Below are 24167 nucleotides of genomic sequence, written 5' to 3'. Positions count from 1 at the left end.
TTTAAGGAGGAGATTGATCCCAAAATAGCATCTGTTGGCCATGCAAATTCTGAAGTTTATCTTTGCGGTAATATTATTTTCAGTGTTAAGGAGCGCTCCCAGAAATTCGTTCACTGCTTCGATGACGTCGTTTTCTATAACAAGTGGTCGTAGGATTTGTGGTTGCGTGCCTATTGTTATATACATCGTTTTGTTGGTGTTTATTATTAAAGCCATTTTTGTAGCTGATTCTTTCAATGCTACATACGCCACTCGTACAGCGTTTTCCGTTCTCCCAAGAATATTGATATCATCAGCATAGGCCAGGATTTGCAGTGACTTATTATATATTGAACCAGTGGTCGTGATTTGTGACATACATATTAATTTTTACAGAGCTAGATTAAACAGTATACTGGAGAGAGAGAGTATCCCTAATGCAGCCCGTTATTTGTTTTAAAAGGGTCAAACAGTTCGCCCTAAATTCGTACTAACATTCAACTTTTTTAAGAGTTAGTTTTGTTAAATTTACCAATTGATTTGGTATTCCTAGCTTTTTCATTGCTTTGAACATTTCTCTTCTATTCACAGAGTCGTCGGCTGCTTTGTAGTCTATAAATATGTGATGAGTATTAATGCCATATCCCAGTGTTTTTTTCAAAATTTGTTTCAGGGTTGCAATCTGATGAATTGTCGATTTACTTATATTAAAAATTATAGGGGTATAACTCCCCTGAATACAATATACAAAATATTCTGTAACACTCTGTACAGCCGTTTAAGTACGTGCGTGAAAAAACTCCTTTTTGAATATTGAATTGGTTTTAGACTACGTGGGCAGGTCAGGTAGGCAGGTAAATTCTAGAAAAAACTAATAATTTTAAATAGAACATGAATGAACTTAACATACCCTATAAATTTATCATCATCATCAAATGACGCTACAGCCCCTTATGAGCCCTGGTCTGCTTCAAAACATTCTTGCGTCTTTATCTGTAAAGTGTCTGTCTTCTCCATCCCCTTACTCCAATCTTTTTTAAATCGTCCTGCACATCATTTAGATATCTGAGCTTAGGTCGCCCCTTCTTTTTTCCGGCCGGTCTATTTAGCATGGTTATTTTAGATAGGATCTCTTTTGTCCATCCGCATAACGTCGCCCACCCATCTTAATCGGTTTATTTTGATGATTTTCACGATATCTGCGTCACCAGTTCGAAATTATTTCATCTTCTCCACAGATCCTGTTTCGTTAACTCGGGCATGTATGGTCCTTAATACTTTTCTTTTCGACCAATACGTGAGCACTAGGCGTATTATTGTTTTATAAAGTTTTCACTGTGTTGCTTTTGACATATGTATTTCCCTTCTCTTAGTTGAGTGTCTAGGCCAAAATAACTGCGTTTAGATAGAAATACTTATTCTTTTTCTTATCTTTGTATATGTTGTTTTTGCAGTCAACCAGTGTTTTGCACAAGACACCGCAGATTATTGCTTACGCCGACGATTTGAATTTGAACGCATGCACCAGACGAGGGCACGAGAGATGGTCACCATCTTCTTAACGGCTGTACAAAATATGGGCCTTAAAATAAACGACAAAAAAACCGAAACGTTGACTTCCATTTCACTTAACGGAGATAACGATAGAAATGCCAAACAAAACTTTGGCATAGACTACCACTATTGAGGTAGTAAATATTTTACCTTACCTTATCTGGGTTCCCTTATACCAAGTAAGAATGACACATCTAAAGAAGTAAAATAAAGGATAATGCTATCCAAAGAGCAGAAATTTAAGATAAAAAAAACCAAACAAACAATATAATAATCCTACCAATGCTGACATATGGGTCAGAAACATGGACCATCTAGAAAATAGACGCAAACTGTCCACTTGTCTTTGAAAGAAAGATGCTATGCAGAATAATGGGCGCAATCTGTAAGAATAGTATTTAAACATTGTGACTTATAGGTATTTTGCTTTTCTTTTCCATTTGACGGGTTGGTTTTGTACTGTAAGCTGTTCGTCTGGGGTTTCTTTTCTCTTTTTAAACATAACTGCTTGAGTTTTTTCTGAGGACCGTGACGTCCAAGTAGGCGCATCACATGCGAAAACAATGCTACTGTTTTTTTTTAATTTCATGCGTACCGTTCAACCGTGCCGTCCCGACCCAGTGCGTGCTAAGTTTTAGATAATATTAAGATTATTAATATAATTTATAATTAAGATAATTTTTAAATAACTAAGATAAGCGAAACATTTTGTAAAATAAGGTATTTGACTAAAAATCCTAAATTATAAGCAACAAAAAAAAACAAAATATGCTTCTATTCATAATAAAATATATCTTGATTTTGGTTGAGCTAATGTTGCTGTCTTTTAAAATAATTAAACATATATTTCATTGGTATTAACGTTAATAGTTACTAGTAAAAAGCAGCTACATCTTTGTATTATTACTATTTGCTTATTATTTTTAAGTTTTCGCTTAAATTTTTAAAATTTTATAGCCATTGATAGAGAAGCGTTTGGGGATTCCAGACACTTGCGGAGTTCACAACCTCCACGGAATGCCGGGTATATTATCTGGTCTTCTTAGCGTATTGATGGCAGGAATAGCAACTGAGCAGTTGTATGGTACAGAATTGTATAGTGTATATCCTGCTAGAGACGGAACAACTGGACGTAATGCAGGAGAACAAGCTGGATATCAACTATTTGGGTTGGCTATAACTATTGCCGTTGCTGTTGGTACCGGATTGTTGACAGGTAAATTAAATATTTCACAATAATGTTGACTTAAGAAATTTAGTTTACATCAATAATTATATATATATATATATATATATATATATATATATATATATATATATATATATTATATATATATATATATATATATATATATATATATACATATATATATATATATATATATATATATATATATATATATATATATATAAATATATATATATATATATGCCTTAGGCTTAAGTTTGCAAAAACTAATAAATTAATTTTAATTAAAATTTGATCTTTTATCCTTAATTATAATAAGTGGTATTCAAAGTATTCTTTAAGCAGTTGCCTTTGAGGAAAGGATGAACAATAGCAAAATAAATTAAACCAAATAATTTTGTGAGACTAAACTAAAAAAGAATTTATTAAAAAAGAATCAAAAGAAAAATGTTAAAGTCAGACAATTTTACAATTAATTAAAATCGTATATCGTATGCGCTAATCTGTATAATTAAAATTACAAATTCTTTAAAATTCCTATACAAATTATCAATAATTGTTTAGACTTGTATTAAAATAGAAGATCTCTTTTATGGATTTTCTTTTTTTTTTTTTTTTAATTAAATCAAGACAAAGAATTTTCTTTCAAGAAATATTACTTCTTTAAGTTCTTGTCTATCTGAATTAAAAGATTATATTTATTGTGAAATGAAATCACTGAATAAAATAATAAAAACCAAATTAATTATGATATATGTAGTAATGATCGTGGTTGAAAGTCTTTTAGCTAAAAGGCAAACTAACCTTTTATTTCCAAGAATTCTACACTGGCTCCTTTTCTTCTGACGACTGTGATCTGCCCACCTTTTGCTCGTATTCTCAGTTGCTCTAAACACGCCTGCCATCTCCTCTGCTTGTCAACGTCTCCCGCACATACTATCGCCGCAACAGTCTCTCCTGGATCAAACTCTTATCTCACAGAAACCCAATTTCTTTCTACTCGAAAGGATTTTCACTTAATCGACTAGTACTAAATAGACTATACACCTGTTTGTTTATTATAGGATGTACTTGCTATCCTTAGTGTTATCCTCGTAGTATCCTCGTTGTCCACTGCTATCAATCCTTACAGGTCGTTCCGCAGAGTCAAAACACCTTTCACAATTATTATTTGACAAGAGCTCTGCTAACTTTCACTGCAGGATATGGAACAAAAACAACTTGCTTCTTTCGACGTTTAAATCACAGTTATCTTCCATTTCCCGAGCAAAACATGACTTCCTTCTCACAATCAGACACACACATCCTACATACCATGCCATTCCTTTCAAACAATTAAATTTCTGTGACTTGTTAGACACAAGCTCAATGCTATTATGATATCACATAACCTTTTTATTTATAAATTTTACGTAAATAAGATATTTTCTTTACTTCCTAGTTTCTCTTGACAATACAGCTAATACTACTTCGGTTATTGTATACTTATCCCTGACCACAAAACTTTCTAATTATTTGGCCAATTTCTTTGTAAACAAAAGGCTTAAAACGTATATTCTAAAATAGCTATCTTTTGGCTATTAACATTAATCGTTTCTGAGAAATAACTTTATTGTTATCATATATTACCGTATAAATCTTCCAACTGCCTACTTTCTACTAATTTAGAAAAGCCATTACTGATTCAAATATTTGAATCTTACAAAATATAACATTTCGATTTATAGGGTGAAACGACTTTACCGGTCGGTGAATTTAATTTTTTATTAGATTTTAATACATTTTAATCATAACAATATAAATAATAAATAATGGAATACAATAGGTATAATTGTAAAATAAGGAAAACACTTGACATAATTTATCAATTGTTATTAATTCAGAAAAAAGTAACTTACATCTTGAATACTGTGTGTAGCAGAAAGATGAAAGGCAACATCTGGTCAAAAAGTTTGTGTTTCGATGTGAGCATCATGTGATCAAGACAAGTCCCCTCACCTAGATGGTCCAACCAGCGATCCTTCGAACGGTCGCACTTAATAAATTAAATTTTAGCGCTGCAACTCGGGACATTAGAACACAATAGTGTATGCATCCCCTTATTGAAAGATGCGATAGATTAGATAAGACCTCAAGAAGTTGCTCTTTACAAAACGATTTATTTTAAGTGTTTGGAATTAAAATTAATGGTTTTCCCGAAAACGTGTGGTGATTTAGACAAGTGGTTCAAAACTTGACAAACATAATATGAATCAGCCAATTTAAATATGAAAATTTAAAAGATTATGAAGATATATGTGTAATGAAAATAAGTAATTAAAGAAGTCGTATTCTAATATACCATATATTATAATAAAATAAAAAGAATCTTATAAACAAAATATTTAAGTAAATTCTAGATAAATCCTAGTAAATTTTCCTAGGGTATCAGTATAAAATATATTTTTCAGATCCACCATCTATCAGCAATTCGTCAAAAATGTTACCAATTAAAGTTATATATTTTTTATGAGGAATCTATATCCGCAATAAAAAAAATGGAGGTTTTTGTTTAAGATTTTAAAGTTTCCTCTCACCTCACCCACAGGGGGTGCCGAGTTTATGTTTGATATGATTCGATAGAATTGTGAAAAATATTAAAAAAGTTCTCTTATGTTTTGCGACCCGATGTATATTTCTAAAAATATTCCGACCATCCCGATTATTTTGACCCACCCGATATACTAAGGTAGCTAAAATCTGCGATATTTATATTTATTTGGTGGATCAGATACTTTCAGACATAATTTCATTTCAATGGTGAGCTTTTGGAAAAATATTTTATTTAAAAAAAAATTACTTTATTTGTTGGCTACCTATATATTTTCGCTGTATAAGATTTTTATCTTAATATCTAATAGAATACAAGATTGGGAGGAAATAACGAAATTATTTCTCAACCTACTAGAACTTGACTATAGTGAAACGCTTTATATTTAAATAAAAGGAATCGTAAAGGAACAGCAATTAAATTAAAGTGTCTCTGAAATGAACCGTTTGATTTCCATTTCTCGACGGAATATTTAAATTTAGAATTTATTAACAATAAAGGCGAACGATACGGATATGCTTTTGAAAAATGTATGTTTATTATTAAAAAGTAAATTTTTACTAAATACAAATCCATTTGAAAGCATTCCAAACTTTTATACAGTTTCTGTTGAAATGTGAGAAAAATTTAAAGGAAAAATCTTGAAAAATGTATAGTTAAGTTTTTGTATGTTTTTAAAATATGTGAAGTAACAAAATTACTTTTACATAATTAAACATGGTATAAAAACTTTGTTTCATTAAGTTTTTTTTATTTTTTTTTTTCTTCATTATAATATTTTTAAGATTTAAGGAATACCTAGTGCCGATCTTTTCAAGAGTGCTGTTCATGTACCGGACGCATGCGGCCAAAACAAAGGGCAGCCATAGGCGCATCTATGGTTGCATAGATAAGTTAGGTCAAAGATCTAGTACCAACCTTATACAAAAGTACTGTTTTTTATGAAATACCGTGTCTAGAATGTGAAAATAGTTACATTGGCTAAACATCACAATGGCTAAAACAACGTAACACATAACATAAAAGTGATTCCCGCTTGGGAAAAAGTACTTGAGCAGTAGTTGATCACTATGAAAACAACGGTCATATGCTAGACTATAACAAAGCTCACATTTTGGCACAGACTGATAACTACAAAAGTAGATTATTTCTTGAGATGTATCACAATAACCAAAATAAAAACACTTTAAATTATAAAACGGACACTGGACAGTTAAGTAACATATATTGCAATTGAACAACATTTATAAATATTCAAAATAGCTAACATTCACCTTAATAACAACTAACCTTAATAATTCATCAAAGAAATATCGTTCTTCTAACGTTTCTTTTGTTGTTATTTTTATTTTTACATTTCAAGTACTTTTAATTTTTTATCGTATTGCTGTAACGAACGTGCTTAAGACAATTTAATCTTTCATTCAATATTTTATAAACTTCAATGTCAGTTTTTATTTGTTAAATCTTTTAATTTCTGTAAGTGTTTTTTAAATGTATTTGTACGCCACTTTTGTAATGTTCAAATTGTTTTACAGTGTACTTCTGATGAAGCTATCAAATAAATAGGGAAATATTGAGTTTCTTAGAGTTTCTTCGCCCATTGTTTCATTAAAGTTGTACACCCCAAGATTTTAAGTTAGTCATTTTTTTAGCAGATGTAGAAAATATCATCGATGAGGTAACAGTTGAATCTAAGGATCTACTTAGGGCACAAGTAACAAATGTAGTAACTAATTATCTACACAATTCAACATCTAAACCCCCCACAACATTAAACAAAACGTTTAAACATGTTCAAGAATATTTGAAGTTACATTCAGACATATATATTTTACAATCTGACAAAGGTGGATGTACGGTAGCTATGAACAAACAGGATTATATCGACAAAACATTAACGTTGTTAAACGACAGATCGACATATATTAGTTTGGACAAAGACAGAAATATATACATATACATACACAGAAAGTGATACAGAAAAAATATAATGACTTAATAAAAACATTAAAAAACCAACACCAACTTACTGAACAAGTTGCAAAAAAGTTAACAATCTATGACTCATGTTCTCCTAAACTTTATTGTTTCCCTAAAATCCATAAATTGGACGTTCCTCTCAGGCCTATTGTAAGTTCCTTAAAGTCCACTACGTACAACATTTCTAAATTTCTTGTTGATATATTAAATGATGCCTTTGAATATCGCAATAATTATAATTCTAAGGACACATTTACCTTTGTCAATGCTGTTAGGGGAATGCAGTTACCAAAAGATTATGTTTTGATTTCTTTGGATGTGGTTTCTTTATTAACAAACATTCCACTAAATATGGTCACGGACATTATAGAATCAAATTGGAACCTTATAAAAGACTACACGACATTATCTAAAGGTAATTTTTTACTAATTCTCAGGTTCATTTTTAATAACACTTATTTCAGTTTCAATGAAAAATTTTACTCCCAAATTTTTGGAACACCTATGGGTTCCCCGATTAGTCCCATCCTTGCTACTATTGTAACTGATCATCTCTTAGACAATTTAATCACACAATTACCTTTCGAATTACCATTTATATATAAATATGTCGATGACATCATATGTGCAGTTCCATCTTATCACATCAATACCAAATTAAACATTTTTAATTCATTTAATGAACATCTTCAGTTCACAATTGAAACTGAGACAGATCTTAGTATACCATTTTTAGACACAAAGGTAATAAGAACAAATGACAATATTCTGACATTGGATTGGTACCAAAAGCCAACAGCATCGGGCAGGTATATGAATTACTTTTCAAACCACACCACTCGTCAAAAATATAATACAGTATTGGGTATGAAAAACAGGATAATGTCCATTGTTAATGATAATTTGTTACAAAAAAATCTGCACATATTATACAAAATTTTTCGAAAAAACGGCTATCCTAAACATATTTAAAAAAAAACTCATTTACAGCAGTAATTTCTATGATGGTCGTGTCCTTGACTCTAACAATGAGTCAATCAAGTATAAAAAAACTCCCCTTTATTAACGGTCTAACTCAGTCTGTCATATTCATATTTAAAGATGTTTCCAATATTAATATAGCTAAATACAGTACCATAAATAGCAAACAACTTTTTTCTAAAATTAAAGACCCAGTACCAACCTTATATAGAAGTAATGTGGTATTTGAAATACCGTGTCTAGGATGTGAAAAAAGCTACATTGGCCATACATCGCAGTGGCTAAAACAACGTATCACACAGCATAAAAGTGATTGCCGCTTAGGAAAAAATACTTGTGCAGTAGTCGAGCACTATAAAAACACCGGTCATCTGTTAGACTACAACAATGCTCGTATTTTGGCACAGACTGAAAATTACAAAAGTAGGTTATTTGTGGAGATGTACCACATTATAGTATTATGAGAATTTTTCCTGGATTTTTCCTCATGATTTACTATGGAGTCACTACAAGAGAATTTTACTGTCATCATTGCGTGTGGTTGTCTTTTTAAAGACGAATCATATGCTATGATTTTTTCTAACGGATATTCTTAAGTTAAAGTTGATTTCATGTAACCGAATGAACTATCTTACAATAAAGTCATCCCAGGAACGTAATTCGGCAATATTGGCAATATCATTTTAAATTCGTCTACTTTAAAATGTATAATATATGTCAGACAAAATTAAATTATTAGAAGAAATTTTTCAGCAAGTAACAAAAAACAAAATTTGTTTAATTTTGAGAATGATTTCCGACGTCAAAAAATAAATTTACTGTAAACTTAAATTGTGGTTTATTCCCATTAAAAGTAGTAATTGCATTAAGATGCCACAAGAAAATAGCTTCAGAAAAAGAATACGATTTGATGAATTATGGTATTTTTTATTGTTCGGTATTGAAGTGTCTATCGTTTTATCTATTTTATTTATTATTATGTAAGGAGCACAAATAAACAACTTAAAAAAAAACTCAATTTTAACTGTAACAAACTTTACTAATTAATCGTAACTTCACACCTAGTAATATACGTTGTAGTTAACTCGGGAAAATATCGTTGACGGGAACCTTACTTACAAGGGACTGTGTAATCGACGAGAATATTTTGCTGTAAGATTTAACTATACCCTCACGAAGTTCGCCAATAATAACACTCCAGTTCTCGTTCACGACTTTCAAAATATTATCCGAAAGTAGTTTGTTGCCGTCAAATAAATTCTTAAAGTCGAAGTTTGCTCCCTTAACAGACATTTCGCCTTCGTAATTGATAACTTTAAGGTATGTTTTTCCCTGCTTCTTCTCTTCTTCGAAAGTTATGACATGGTTCATTGTTACATCCTCTGAAAAAAATGTTTATAAATATTTCTTATCCTTAGAAAATATATACAAAATACATGTAGCAATAATGTACAGATCTAAAGACGATTTTGCATGATCATTTATAACGAAGTAAGTCAATATATTCATCTCAAACAAAAGGTATAAAAATATCATACAGAAGTTAAAACACCATTGTATTTAGGTATATAAAAACATATAGTTAAAACTTTTACAAGTGTCGTCAAAATTTATACAGTAGCATAACGTTTTCGATCTAATCAGATCATCTTCAGTGCCTTATGTATTTGAAGCTAACAATGAATTTGTGGCTATGACATCCATATATGGGTTTACATCTTTCCAAAATTAAATTCTAATGTGACTCTAGGTCGATGACATTGGATAAAATTTAATACTTGAGGAGCTACATGTCTCCCTGCTCGGTTTTTAACACGTGGTTCTTGTCAGTTAAAACGACACAGACCAACTGTATAAAAATATATTAATAGGAAGAAACAGCTAGTCACTACGACATTACACCAAAATAGCTGAAATACCTAAAGGAAGAAGCTATCCAAATAATTACATCGAATTTACGTAAATCTTGGGCCAAAGACAAAATCAATCGAAAAATTTGTAACACAATAGTGCCAATTTCAACAAAAGGGGATCATCGAAAGTAAGAGGTAATTTTTATTTTAAGCAATTGTGGGTTCTTCTTTTTAGAGTGCCTGTCTGTTCCGAACGTTATCGATCATTCTCGCTATGATGACTTTGTTGGTTGTTATACGGAATAGCTGTGTTGAGGTCTTTAGATACCATACTCTCAGCCTTATAAGCTTACGGCCTTTCACGATGTTGACCAAATCCACGGTTGTATTTATCCTCCGTAGTACTTCTTCATTGGTAACTTTTTCTATCCATGGTACCTTCAGGATCCTTTTGTATAACCATAGCTCAAAAGCCTGAAGTTTTGATAGAGTTTCCGCCTTCAATGTCGACGTTTCTACTCCATACAGAAGCACTGAGTACACGTTACATTTAAGGAGCCTTATTTTTGTTTGTAGGGTGAGGTCATGGTCTTAAACACAGAGCTCAGAGTCAAGAATGCACTTTTTGATTTGATTATAGTTCTTAAGTAGTTATACTGTGAAACACGTTCTATTCTCATTTGTTTCACATACAGATTTGCTCCATTTATATTTTCCTTGCTGATAGTCATCAGCAAGGTGTTGCTGGTGTTTATATCCAGTCCATATGTTCTACTTGTTTTCGTTATTTTGTTCAGTAAGTATTGCAGCTTGGAAAACACTATTATATCATCTGCATACCATAGGTTATTGAATTTGACTCCATTTATTGAGATGCCTTCATCAAAATGCCCCGATTGTTCTGGTTTTCTAGCCCAATTGGTCCAAATGCAGATGATGTTTTGCTGGCCCCAACTTTGGTCTTGAAGTCACCCGTTACAATTGTTAGGTCTTGCCTTTTCAACCTTTTCACGGCTTAATTAATGCTATAGTATAGTTCTTCTACCGCTTCTTCTGTTCCTTTTGCTGTAGGTGCATACACTTGAATTATATTGATGTCGATTGGTCTTGATTTTAGTTGTATGAGCATCACTCTTGTTGAGATTGGTATGAAGTTGTATACAGACTTTTGCCATTTCTCTTGTCAATATAATGCCGATACCTAATTCATTTTTGTCGTTATCTGTTCCAGAATGGTAAACGTCGTGTTCCCCGATATTTGCGGTTCCTCAACCTGGCTAACGCATTTCGCTTATTCCCACAATATTCAATTTCATGTGTGCCATTTCTTGTATTGCATTATAGATTTTACCTTACTGTTTGCATTTTAATCTTTTTGTTATATTTGTAACTGCTCCTCCCGGAGATCCGATTGAGGTGCTTACTCCGAAATTTAATTTCGCTGCACTCATAGCCATTTGATACTACTAGGACTTAGTTAATCCGGATCTTTAATAAGGTGTCTTGTCCCAATATTTCTTTCTCATCTCTATGCCGTTGACCGCTTCCATAGTTCTTCTGCTTTTAAAGTCAGTTTTCCAACTCCAGTACAAAGGGTTGCCCTACCGTTTACTAGCTCCTCATCCCAAAGCTGTTGGCCAGTAAACGGGGGATTGCTTATACTGGCAATCGCTATGTGGAATTTTCGCCAAATCTAGCTACAATCTGGAGAGAATGGTTTGGATGCAGCTCAAAACAACTATTTAGAGCTACTGCCTCAAAAATTAAAATAGCTATGATGATTGCCAACCTCCGTGGCGGAGATGGCACCTGAAGAAGAAGAAGGTACTAGAAGGAAGGGGCTGTCAGATGATCAATATCTATATCATTCAAAGATGTCCCCTTTGGAATAAAAATAGACCTGTTAAATCATTTTCAATAAACTTAATGAATATTGCCATGATTTAAAACTACATATTATTAATAAAGGCTTTTTATTTATTCATGAGTTGCCGTTCCGACAGGTATTCAATGTCTTTATTAAAACTAGATCTAAAATGATTGAATGGTAGTTTGGATGGAGGAAAGTTTCCTAAAAATATTAGTAGAAATAGCAAATATTGGATATAAATGTAAAGATAAAAAAGTAAACGATTACATTAAAGAAGTAATAAAAATGAGAACCAACAAAGATCCACCGGTAAAACTGACACGTAAATTTTCAGAACTCGACCAAAATATGTGAGTTCTAATAGTGAACACTATTTTGAGAATACTTACTTAATGTAACAATAGAATCTCCCTTTCCGTATACCGGTATAACCAATATTTTTCCTTTTAAGTCGTATTTTCCCTGTTGTTTTAGAACAGGAGTGAGAGTAGAAAAAGTTAAGACCTTCTTTCCAACATCATAACTACAATTAAAAGAATACATATAAAATATACATATATATCTAGAAATATATCATATTCAATTTGAGGTTTCGGCGGGAGCCATATGTAATTTCTCTGATTTTTCGCTTATGACTTCGCGTTGAATAATTAAAGACATCCGTCCAAAAAGGAGACAACTCTATATTTTTACAATTTTTTATTTTTATTCAATATACGTTAATTTAAAGACATTCTATCGATTAGTGCAAAAACGCGACAGCTCCGGTAACTCGTAAGGGAAATATAATTAACATTTAGATATCTCCTTATTACATTTAGGGCAAAAAGAAGACTCAGTGCTCCGGAGATGCATTTTTGCACAGAATAAATGATTCGTATTTTAGCCGCTTCGATATAGCACCTGCAATATGTGGAATGGGCCACCGTGGCCTCATTTTTTAGCCAGCTACATTTTTTAAATAAAACATTTTTTTTAAGTGGTAAACTTTTTTGCATCTTTTTGAGGTGTTAAAATTGGCATTCTCAACAACATAATGCTTGTTCATATGACTTTTAAAGGTTCAGTGACATTTTCGTCTCTAAGGACAGGAGTAAATGTATATTTATCATCTTATAAATTATTCAGTATTAAAGTATACGGTTCAAGTTTAGATTTCCTTTATGCCAATGAAGAATCCTAGTATCGTAACTATCGAGACATGTGTACAATAATATGTATGTAATTTACATTTAATGTATAGAAGTGCTAACATAGGTATATGTGATAGAAGTGGTAAGATATATACAACGATAATTATATTTTTATACAGTATTGCTTTTATACATGAAATTTGATTATATAATTGAAAAAATACCTCAAAATGCTTGATATTTTGGTAAAATAAAATAAAATAATTAATAAAATGTATTCCACATAGAGCCACATAATATAAAAACATGAAACTACTCTGAAAACTACTCTAAAAACTTTACAGTTGCCTTCAGCAATAAGTTAATCCATCCAACTTTGTTGTAACATTCTGACATAGATGGCGATACGAAATCGCTATCTTTTAAAACAATGTTGAAAAGAGCTAAGAACCCTATTGGATACAGCGAAAAATTATTGTCAATTAGAGTAGCCATTAAATAATTGGAGGATAGAGGAATTTATTTCATATAAATTGTTTCTTGCATATTTTTATAATAGTCCAGGAATCAAATGTTTTCACCTCGTAATATTTTCGGAAAAAAAATTTTCAGATGTATTTGAAAATTTGAGAATAAGTAGTGGATGGTCAATGGTGAAAATCTATATGATACTGAAAGCCGCTTTTACCATGGGAGTAGTTGCCACCCTATCTCAGGGTTGAGAAATTTTTTGTTATATTTTGACCGCAAAAATTTGTAGAAAAATTAATTCTAAGCAAAAAATGTTTTATACAATTTTTTAATAAAATTAATAGTTTTCGATTTATTCGTTATCGAAAGTGTCAGTTTTATATCGAAAAAATCAATGTTTTAAATCAGTTTTCTCCTAATAACTCAAAAATTATTCGTTTTATCAAAAAACTGTAATTAACAAAAATGTACCTTTTGAAAAAATAAACAAAACAAAAAAACAAAAAAATTAAAAAAAAAAAGTTTTTTTTTAATTCTTTTTAAGACTATCATTAAACGAGTCACACTTTATTGTAGGTTAGCTCTTCTTCGTCCAATGTTAAATTTTGAGTTTCAAAGTCAAATGACGGGAAAACTACTAATAAAATAACAATAATAATAATAAGAAAACTAATAAATAACTTGTAAGTGAAAGTGATTTAAAGTATTTGAAAATACCAAAATATTATCTTTTTTTTAATGTATCTAGTACAAAATTTGAGTGACTTGATGAAAAGAAAGTCTGTGCCTTTTTTTTCTGCGAGATAGTGAGCGGAAGCAACCCCCTATATCCTCTGCTTATAGTCTGCTTTATTTATGTATTATTAATACATTCTAGAAGTTTAAACAAATAATTAGTTTAAAAAAAAATAGAGTTAAAAGCAAATAATGAATTTTTCTAGTGTGGTAAAAATTCTTCAATATTTTATTAAATTCGGTTCGTATAAAATTTATTTAGAACTGTCACTTCAATAATTTTGTCGGGAGGTCCATTTACGGTGTTTTGATTTTTGAAGAACATGCCTATTTGAATAAAAAAGGTTTTGTTCATTGTTTAACCCTTTGGGGCCTAGTGATTCCATGAAGATACCACAAATAAAATAATTTTTGTTAACGGCCTAGAAGTGATTGCTTGGAACCACACTGTCGGAGTACATTTATTATATTTTATTGTTTAGACACACTAATCGACAGTTGTTTTGTATAAGTCACGAGTGTTGTGAAGTGAAGAACGACAAATAATATATTTTATTTGAAATCAGCAATTTATTCGGTAAGTTTTTGTTATTTCTGTTTGTTATGCGGTTCTTCTGTGATATTTGATAATTTGGTGTTTGTAAAACTTAGCATAAATTTACTATTTGCAAATAAAATGTGTGGTTCTCCTATGGAACCACTAGGTCAGTGGGATATGCCTACATCTCTGTTTTTGTTTTACTTCAGGTATTGGTCATGGACATTAGGAAGTTGGCGTCAGATGAGGCATATGCTGTGATTGACGAAATACCATCAGATTTAGAGTCTTTCACTTCATGGGCTCCATCTGAGGATGAATTATATGAGTTTGAGGATGACGAGTTTCAAATCATATCAAATAATAGCGACAGTGAGAATGACGAGGATGCTGACGTTGAGGCAGCTCCAAATCAAAAATTTAAATGAGCGAGTAATGCAATTTTTTTTACTACAACTGTACCCTTTACCGAAAGTTTTGGTTCCAGCATACCTGAGCAAATTGAAAGTCGTATAGATACGTTTTATGTCTATTTTCGAATAAATTAGCTGAAACCATGGTTTTCAAACAAATCTGTATGCAACGCAGCAATTTGGTGAACGTATTATTCCCACAAATGTTGCCGAAATGAAGTGTTTCCTTGGAATAAATTTGATGATGGGACTTACGAAGAAGCCTAGTTATACAGACTATTGGTCATCTAAATTTCAAGTAAGGGATCACTTTATATCATCGGTCATGTCCATGGATCGATTTTCATGGATGTTGGTAAATTTGCATATGAACGATAATACAGTACCCCAGAACCCCAGAAAGGCAACGAGGGCTATGATAAACTATACAAGTTACGACCAATCATTGACTGGCTAACACATACTTTTGCAAACTGCTATAAATCTGGTAAAAATCAAAGTATCGATGAATCGATGGTCAAATGTAAAGGGAGAATAGGTTTTCGTCAATATATGCCTCTCATGCCAATAAAAAGGGGGTATAAAATTTGGATACGAGCAGATAGTTCTGGGTTTGTATCGCAGTTTTATACTGGAAAAGTTGGCTCTGGCAAAGAAGGTTTTGGTTCCAAAGTAGTAAAATATTTAACCCGTCTACTTGTAGGCAAGCATCATAAAATATATTTTGATAATTCTTTTAATTCCATCCAGTTAGCCAGTCACCTTTTGAAAGATGGCATTTACTCATGTGGAACTATGAGAAAGAAACATAAGAATCAGCCAACAAATTTAGTCAACGATAAAACAAAAATGACAAGGGGAACTTCAGAATGAAAGATCACTGAAGAAGGTCTAGTATATCTAAAGTAGATGGACAGCAAGCCAGTTCTATTTCTCAGTAACTTCCACAACCTAAATGATATGCAAACTGTTTCCAGAAAAAACAAATATGGTACCTCTCAAGACATTGCTTGTCTTCAAATAGTCAAAGACTATAACAAGCATATCGGGTATGTCGACCAGTCAGATATGTATATTTCTTTATATAAAATAAATCGCAAGTCTAAGAAATGGTGGCATAGGTTGTTTTGGCATTTTCTGGATCTATCTGTAGTAAATAGTTATATTTTATATAGAGACCGGGCAGAAAACGTAACAAGTTTTTTTCTGAAAGACTTAATATTGGCTGTAGCGTTGGGATTAATTGGAGCACAACCAGATCCAGATAAAAAGGGCAGAAGGACTTCTCAAGGTGTACCAAATAAATTTAAGACTACAGTTCCCCCTGAAATAAAATATGATAAATGTGCCCATCTTGAAATCCACGGAAATAAGGTTCGTTGTGCCCATTGCAGTACGCGTGCGCAACCGCATCGTTCTAGGTGACATTGTTCTACATGTCGTGTTGGACTCTGTTTAAGTGAAAAAAACAATTGTTTTTATAAATTTCACCAAAAGAATTGATTCTGATTTTGGTCTAGTTTCCTAGTGGTCACTTTATGGAACCACATGTTTTTGAAAAAACTAAAAAAAATTAAATTGTTTTTCTATAAAAATATCTCTTATTATGTGTACCGGTTCATAAATCAACCAAAACAATCAGTAATAAAAAGAAAAAATTAACTCCGGCCACAAAAGGTTAAATAATTCTATAGCATGTCTCCTTTATTGACTTTTTCTCTGATTTGTGCTTTGAAATATCCTACCACTATTAAGAAATATAAAGCCACAAATGAAAATAGTGGCAAAAAAATAGTGGATAAATACATGGATAAAAATTTGCAAAAAAAAATAGTTGACTCAGTAAAAATAAATCTAGGAAAATAATAAAAATAAAAATACTTACTGAGCTTTGGTTATCTTCAAATTATCTGTAAATCCGTGTAGTTTGACATCATAGTACGTTTGATCCAATTGAACTGCATCAGTTCCAGATCCGAATGTAATCTCTTTAACAGCAATTGGTTCAACCGGAGGAACACCCAAATCTGGTATTCCTGAAAAAATAAAATAGTGCTCTTAGTAACTGTTAGTTACATATGTTAATGCATAATTTCACCACTGATATTCAATCTGTACTCGGAGCACATTTTGAAAAGTCTCTAAAAGATATTAATAAAGGCATCTCAATAAATGAAGTCAAGCTCGATAACTTGCAGTATGAAGATGATAGAATAGTGTTTTCCAATACCATAGAAGGGCTGCAAAACTTAATGAACAAAGGAAAAATAAAGGAAACAACTAGAACATGTGGACTTGATATAAACACCAGCAGAACCAAGCTAATGATCATCAGCTAGGAAAACATAACTGGATCAAATCTGTATTTGAACCAAATGAGAATTGAACGTATCTCTCAGTACAACTACTTGGGAACTATAATCAATGAGTCGTGGGACAATACCCAAGAGATTAAATGTCGCACCGGAAAGGCAAAAAGGTCATTCTTGACTATGATCTCTGTGTTAAAGAGCCATGACCTCACCCTAGAAACAAAAATAAGGCTTCTTAAAAATGTTACGTGTACTCAGTGCTTCTGTACGGAGTAGAAACGTGGACATCGGAGGCGGAAACTCTATCAAAACTTCAGGCTTTTCAGCTATGGTTGTACAGAAGGATCCTGAAGATACCATGGATAAACAAAGTCACCAATGAAGAAGTACTACGGAGGATGAACATAACCGTGGATTAGATCAACATTGTGAACTGCTGTAAGCTGCAGTACTTGGGACATAAATTGAGAAATCAAGGCAAATATGAGCTGCTACAATGCATAACCAACAAAGCCATCATAGCCAGAATGATCGCCAACGTTCGCAACGGACAGGCACCCTAAAAAGAAGACGTGTTAAAATTTAGTTGTGCTTTAATAAACGATATTTAACACAACACATTTTTCTTTATGTGCCATCTCCATTTCTAATGTTCTTGTACTATGTTTTTTGATATTAGTCATACATTTTTAAGATAGAAAAATGTTATGACTTCTGACACTTATTTGGTTGTAACTCCGTTAACTCGGTGAATGTCAATCTGACATTCACTGAATAGCTTATGAGTTTAATAAAAAAAAATGGGTGGAGATCAAATAATGTTAAGAAGTTTATTTCATGAGTTATATATCAAAAAATATAAGAATGTTTATTATTTGTCAGCAAATATTCAAAATATTAAGTAAGGTTATTATAAAGTAATATGTAAAGTAGCAGCAAACTAATGTAGTAGAGTACATAGTCTATTACAAGTCCTAGTCATTATTAACTTCATAAAATTAACCTCTTTTGTTTGATTATACAAATTACTGTCATACATCGCACATAATATATTAATGATAGTTTCTAATTTTAAATTTATTATTTAATAAAATAAAAATGACGTAATTTATTGTATCCAGAAACCAAACTAATTTTGTTTTATAAGATAAAATAGTACCTATCGTGTTTTATAATAAAGGCTGTTTCGTGTTTCAATCATTGCTTTATTTCGTTTTACTACTTGCGTAGTTAAGTCCGTGCCCTTTTTTGTTGTCCCTGATAATCTTCTTAATAGCGTTTATTTACACATTAGTGTTGTCCATTAAATATTTTATGGATGTTACATGGCATATTAATAGAAATAGATAGATTTAAACTAAAGTACTTTAGCAGATGATCATTACATTTACTAAGTTTTGTTAAACTGTACTATGATAGGCAGTCTCAGCGTATGATGTAAATAATCATCACAGTCCTTAAGTTATGTGTTGTTCCTTTTAGAAGAAAGATCTTACAAATACCGTAGTACAGTCCAATGACCGCGCGAAGTTGTGCGAATGTTACAGATACTTCTCGAGTGTCGTATGAGTACGATGAGTAGAAGTACTAACGTAAAATAAGAATATTTAAAACGCACAATGAGTACAACGAAAAAGAGTAAAACGTACCATTTTAACAGTGATTGTAAGGAATAATTTTTTTTTGTTATGTTCAAAGATAAGTGCGGTTGCCTCGTTTGTCGATCTTCAATGGTATTGCTCAAAGGCGGTAACTTAGAAAGATATTATAAAACTCTGTATAAACAGTATGGAAATGATTATCCGCCAAAGAGTTGGTTAAGAAGACGAAAATTGCAAGATTTGAAAAGTAGTTTGAAGTGAGATCAATCCATCTTCTCTAATTCAGCCAAACAATCGGTAGCTGCAACAATCTCGTGATTTAAAATTTCGTACATAGGTACTAACACAACACAAGATACGTTTCGAAAACGGAACTATTTTAAAAAAAGCATTTATTAAAGCGGTTAATGTATTATTTGTTGACTTAACCTTAAGACAGATTATATATGTCCACCTGTCACCAACGTGACCTTATTAAAGAGGTCCAGTTATCTCGTCCCACTGTTAGACTAATCGACATCATGAGCAAATATTGGCAATCCTAACAGTTATGTATTTTATCTGGATGATATTTATAAACTCTGGATAGTTACCGATTTACAAACTCGTGTGCATTACAACAAATGAAGCACCGTCCATGACTGGCAATAAAAATGGATTTGTTGCATTATGTCGAGCCAACGATAACTTCCCATCGTTTTGTTTTTCATTCCAATTTTTTGTTTATTAAAATATTTGCTTTTGATTTTCAAAAATTTCTTTTCTATAAGGAAACAGTAAGCAACTATATGTTAAAGATTAAGTCAAAAAAGTTAACCCGGTACTTTGACGGCCAAAACTCGGCGAAACGTTATCCAGGATTGGACGTTCAAAAGCTTTTATATCTTTTATGTTATATTTGTATAAGTAAATCGTTTACCTTTGGATCCTATTGCTTTTATTGCTACCTCAATGGCTCCTTTTAAACAGGTATCTAAATCTTTATCACTCTGGTGGCATATTTTGAACAATTCCGCTAAAAATTAGAATTAGATTAAAAACATTTAAACTATATCTTTTATGGAAAACTACAAATATATTGAGAGTGAGGACTTTCACGTGGGCAAGTCAGGAAATAAACAAGGAGTAAAAAGGATATTCGAGTGCGTATTCGTTTACAGGGGTGAGCTGTATCAAACGATATGTACGGCACTGCATAAAAAGTAATCTAAATAACGATCCGAAATTAAGTACTCTATTAAATTGCCAAAAATGGGGCCAAAATTTTCCGAAAATCAAAGATTGTCCCTGCTACTGGTACCAATATTTTTGTACGGCAGTAGGTCGCAGGTTATTATTTTTGTAAAACAGGTGGACCTAAATTATAAATACCGTACAAACACGTCTCACCAAGCCCCCTTGAATGGTAAGTTTTTTACCTTACGTGTGTAGCCTGTACCTGTACCAATAAAAATTAATGGCATAGTTTCTAAAGTTCTTATTACAACTTTAGAAACTTTCTATTGTAGTATTGATTTATATGTTATTCATGCTGGGTCAAGTGACCCCTTAAAAATGTCCCATGGGCTTGTAGTCAATTATGTTAAAGATGATATCAGGTAGAAAAACTATACACATAATAGGAATTTATGCATTATTAGAATGCAAACTGGTAAAGAATAAATAATTTTTAGAGAGTTATAAAATACTAATAAAAAAAATGTTAAAAAATTAATTACTTATTCTATTTAAGTATTTCAATGCTAGAATAACAGAAAAAGTAATACTTGAAATAGATCAAAGATAAAATGAGAGTAACAGTAACGATTATGGGAAAATTGTGGGCTTTTGTACAATGCACGAGCTAAAAATAAACAATATGTTCTTTAATCATTAGATTAAATTTTCGGACACATTAGAAAATAATTAAGGACAAAAATTTATATCAAATTATGTAGTCTGACTTTGCCTCATATAGAAAGGGACCACTATTCGGGACTATGGAAAATCAGGAAAAATGAAAAGAAAGGAATACACAAACGAAGACGTAAAAAAATAAAAATATAAAAGCATACTTCATTGTGGTGGACAAATGAGAATGAGAATGCAGTATACAAGACACATAGATATCAAAAGTGACAGCAAACAAATGTCCCAGATGATAGACGAATATATAAAAAATTAAACAAAGAAGTAAAAAACCTAGTCATCATCATCATCAACCTGTAAGCGTCCACTGCTGGACATAGGTCTTTCTCAGCTCTCTCCATCTGTCTCTGTCTTGTGCGGCTTGCATCCAGTTATTGCTAACACGCTTTAGGTCGTCAGACCATCCAGTCGGTGGACGTCCTCTGCTCTGTATTGCTTCAATTTCTTCGTTTGGGATATGGTCTCTCAGAAAGACACCCAATTTCCGCTCCATAAATGAGTACAGTTAACACACATTGATCAAAGATTTTCCTTTTGAGGCATTTGGGTAGGTCCGATTTAAATACATAGTTTAATTTACCAAACTCTGCCCATGCTAATCCTGTGCGGCGTGGGAGCTAGTAACCTAGTAAATAAAACCTAGTAACTAAACCAAAAAAATTCCTCCTGGGAAAATAAATGCGATCGCTCCACCATCCATCAGAAGGCAGATCATATGAAAGGTACAGCGGAAGAAGCAGGTGACAGATCAAAGACACCCTTTGTATGATCATCAAACTCAGCCAAGTAGATTAAGTTCTTGGAAAAACTTAAAAAAAAAAATAAGATCCTTATAATCCTAATATTGGCAAGCGGCAACTGCCACAAAACATTTTTCCTGTTAAAAAAATTTACTGTGGCTCAAAAATTGCTCTTCTCAGCCTGGAGAGCTCTAAACATACTAAGAACTAGCGTCTCACTATTTGCTGGTAACCTGAGAAGATGAAAATACCAGGAGACTGATACTTGCCACTGTGGCGTGGCTCAGTGTAGCTACCACCTAATTACACGAATAAAGATATTCCCGTATAACATGTTCATTTTAAAATTAAAACTGTTGTTAATAACAAAATAGCTGAACATGGATTGTATGTAAAATATTTATGAATCAAATTATATAGAACCGGAAAAGGAATGAACTATAACGGCACTAGGGGAATAAACACGAAATATCCAAACCAATAAAAAGAGAATGGAACATATAGAAACAATAACAAATCCATAAGAATGGTAAGACAGGATTGTCAAGTGCAAAAAACAATATAACTTTTAAAAAAATGGTGGTCAGTCAACACAAATTGAGGCTAAAACCAACAGTAAAGTAGGCATATCCCTATCAAAATAAAAGCACCATGAAGACCTTTTAATACAGTACCCAGTAAAAGAAAGTTTGTTCAAAATAAAAAACTGAAAATACGGTTCGAAAGCTTGGTGTTTATGAAACCTTAGGTAATGTTTAAATATATTTTAGAGAGCACCTTATTTTATTAAATGTATTTATAATTTTGAAATTTTGAGGTACAATTGTTTACTTAAACGTTTTGTTTGTAGAGAAAGAACTTTCTTATAATAACTTACATATATTTGTTGCATAGCTTAGAGAAGCTGATAATGTTAACACCAGTACCACAAAGAACTTTGTCATTTTTAATTGGACCTGTGTATCAATTGCTAATAGTACGATGAATGATTGCAAACTAACCGGTGTTTTAGAGATCATGCATTTTATACTACAGCCTTGGCAGTATAACCAGTATTTATATGAAATAAATTGGTCAAGTTTATTGTCTTGTTAGGAGTTTTATTATTATTTGTAATTTTATGCATTACTATTAGTTATTTTTTGCATCTACATGACAACAACCCATCAGTTTTGGAAAATTTGTACATATAGACTGTGATCAATTTAGATTGGAGATACCTCCATAATGTTTAAAACTGGTAACCGATTTTAATCATTTTTTTTTAATGTCATGTAATAAAAGGACGACTTTGGGACATAATTTAAAATATTTATTCAAATTCCCACGATACTTTAAGTTAATCGAAAATGGAGAGTTTTCATTAGCGATTTTTTTATTAAAAGATTTCTAGGTAGATACAAATAGCTATCACAAAAACTGTATTTAAATATATTTATTAATAACTAAGTTATAATAAGTTAAAATTTTAAAACTCATTAAGCTACGAGTTACCAAACAACAACCTGCTGAATCATCCCTGAACCCTGAAAACTTAATATTTTAACTTAAATCATAGTTGCCATGAAAATTATAGATATTACTGTTTAACATTTGTAAAAAATTGCAGTGCCACTGCAACTATATTTGCTTCTAAGTCTTTTCTCATTTTGTGCTGTATATATATATATATATATATATATACATATATAAACTAAGGTACACTCGATGAGTGGTGAGTTTTTCGGTCAAAGTGGAGAAATAAAATGCAAAGAAGGTGGCTACTTCATCTATTTATTGAAGACGTTTCGCTTTCTGCTTCAATAAATAACGTCTTCAATAAATAGATGAAGTAGCCACCTTCTTTGTCTTTTATTTCTCTACTTTGACCGAAAAACCCACCACTCTTCGAGTGTACCTTAGTTTATTTTGGATTGACGGTCGTACTCATTTTCTATATATATATATATATATATATATATATATATATATATATATATATATATATATATATATAAATAGATGTCGCTGCTAGCGTACCTGCCTGTTATTTTGGTTATAATAACCAAATACTAGACTGCATTTCATTTCAGTTGAACTTCCACAAGTGCTCCTGATGATGAGTTAAATAACTCGAAACACGTTTAGAGCAATGGTGGAGTTCCGATTGAAATGAAATGCAATCTTTTTACTTTCATATATATATATATATATATATATATATATATATATATATATATATATATATATATATACAGCACAAAATATTCATATATATATATATATATATATATATATATATATATATATATATATATATATACATATATACTAAACT

The 24167-nt window shown here is 31.6% G+C and overlaps 2 protein-coding genes across 2 annotated transcripts in view; one reads left to right on the top strand and one right to left on the bottom strand.

Annotated features, from left to right (window-relative positions):
* Positions 1-24167, top strand: part of Rh50 (Rhesus blood group-associated glycoprotein Rh50) — a 200400-nt gene that overhangs the window by 136142 nt on the left and 40091 nt on the right. The window contains exon 6 of the mRNA XM_072527024.1: positions 2491-2749. Coding sequence (XP_072383125.1) covers positions 2491-2749 — 259 coding nt within the window. The remainder of the gene's footprint in view (positions 1-2490; positions 2750-24167) is intronic.
* Positions 9295-22863, bottom strand: LOC140436185 (circadian clock-controlled protein daywake-like). Its single transcript, XM_072524886.1, has 5 exons — positions 22728-22863; positions 20122-20217; positions 17175-17325; positions 12389-12522; positions 9295-9658 (listed from the first exon to the last, which is right to left on the bottom strand). The coding sequence occupies exons 1-5, from the start codon at positions 22792-22794 to the stop codon at positions 9357-9359; spliced, it is 750 nt and encodes a 249-aa protein (XP_072380987.1). The 5' UTR covers positions 22795-22863; the 3' UTR covers positions 9295-9356.

This window comes from Diabrotica undecimpunctata, chromosome 3, assembly GCF_040954645.1.
Source record: "Diabrotica undecimpunctata isolate CICGRU chromosome 3, icDiaUnde3, whole genome shotgun sequence".
In the NCBI taxonomy this organism is placed as follows: Eukaryota; Metazoa; Arthropoda; class Insecta; order Coleoptera; family Chrysomelidae; genus Diabrotica; species Diabrotica undecimpunctata.
The sequence above is the reverse complement of the archived record's forward strand: the minus strand, read 5'-3'. Positions and strand labels throughout refer to the sequence as shown.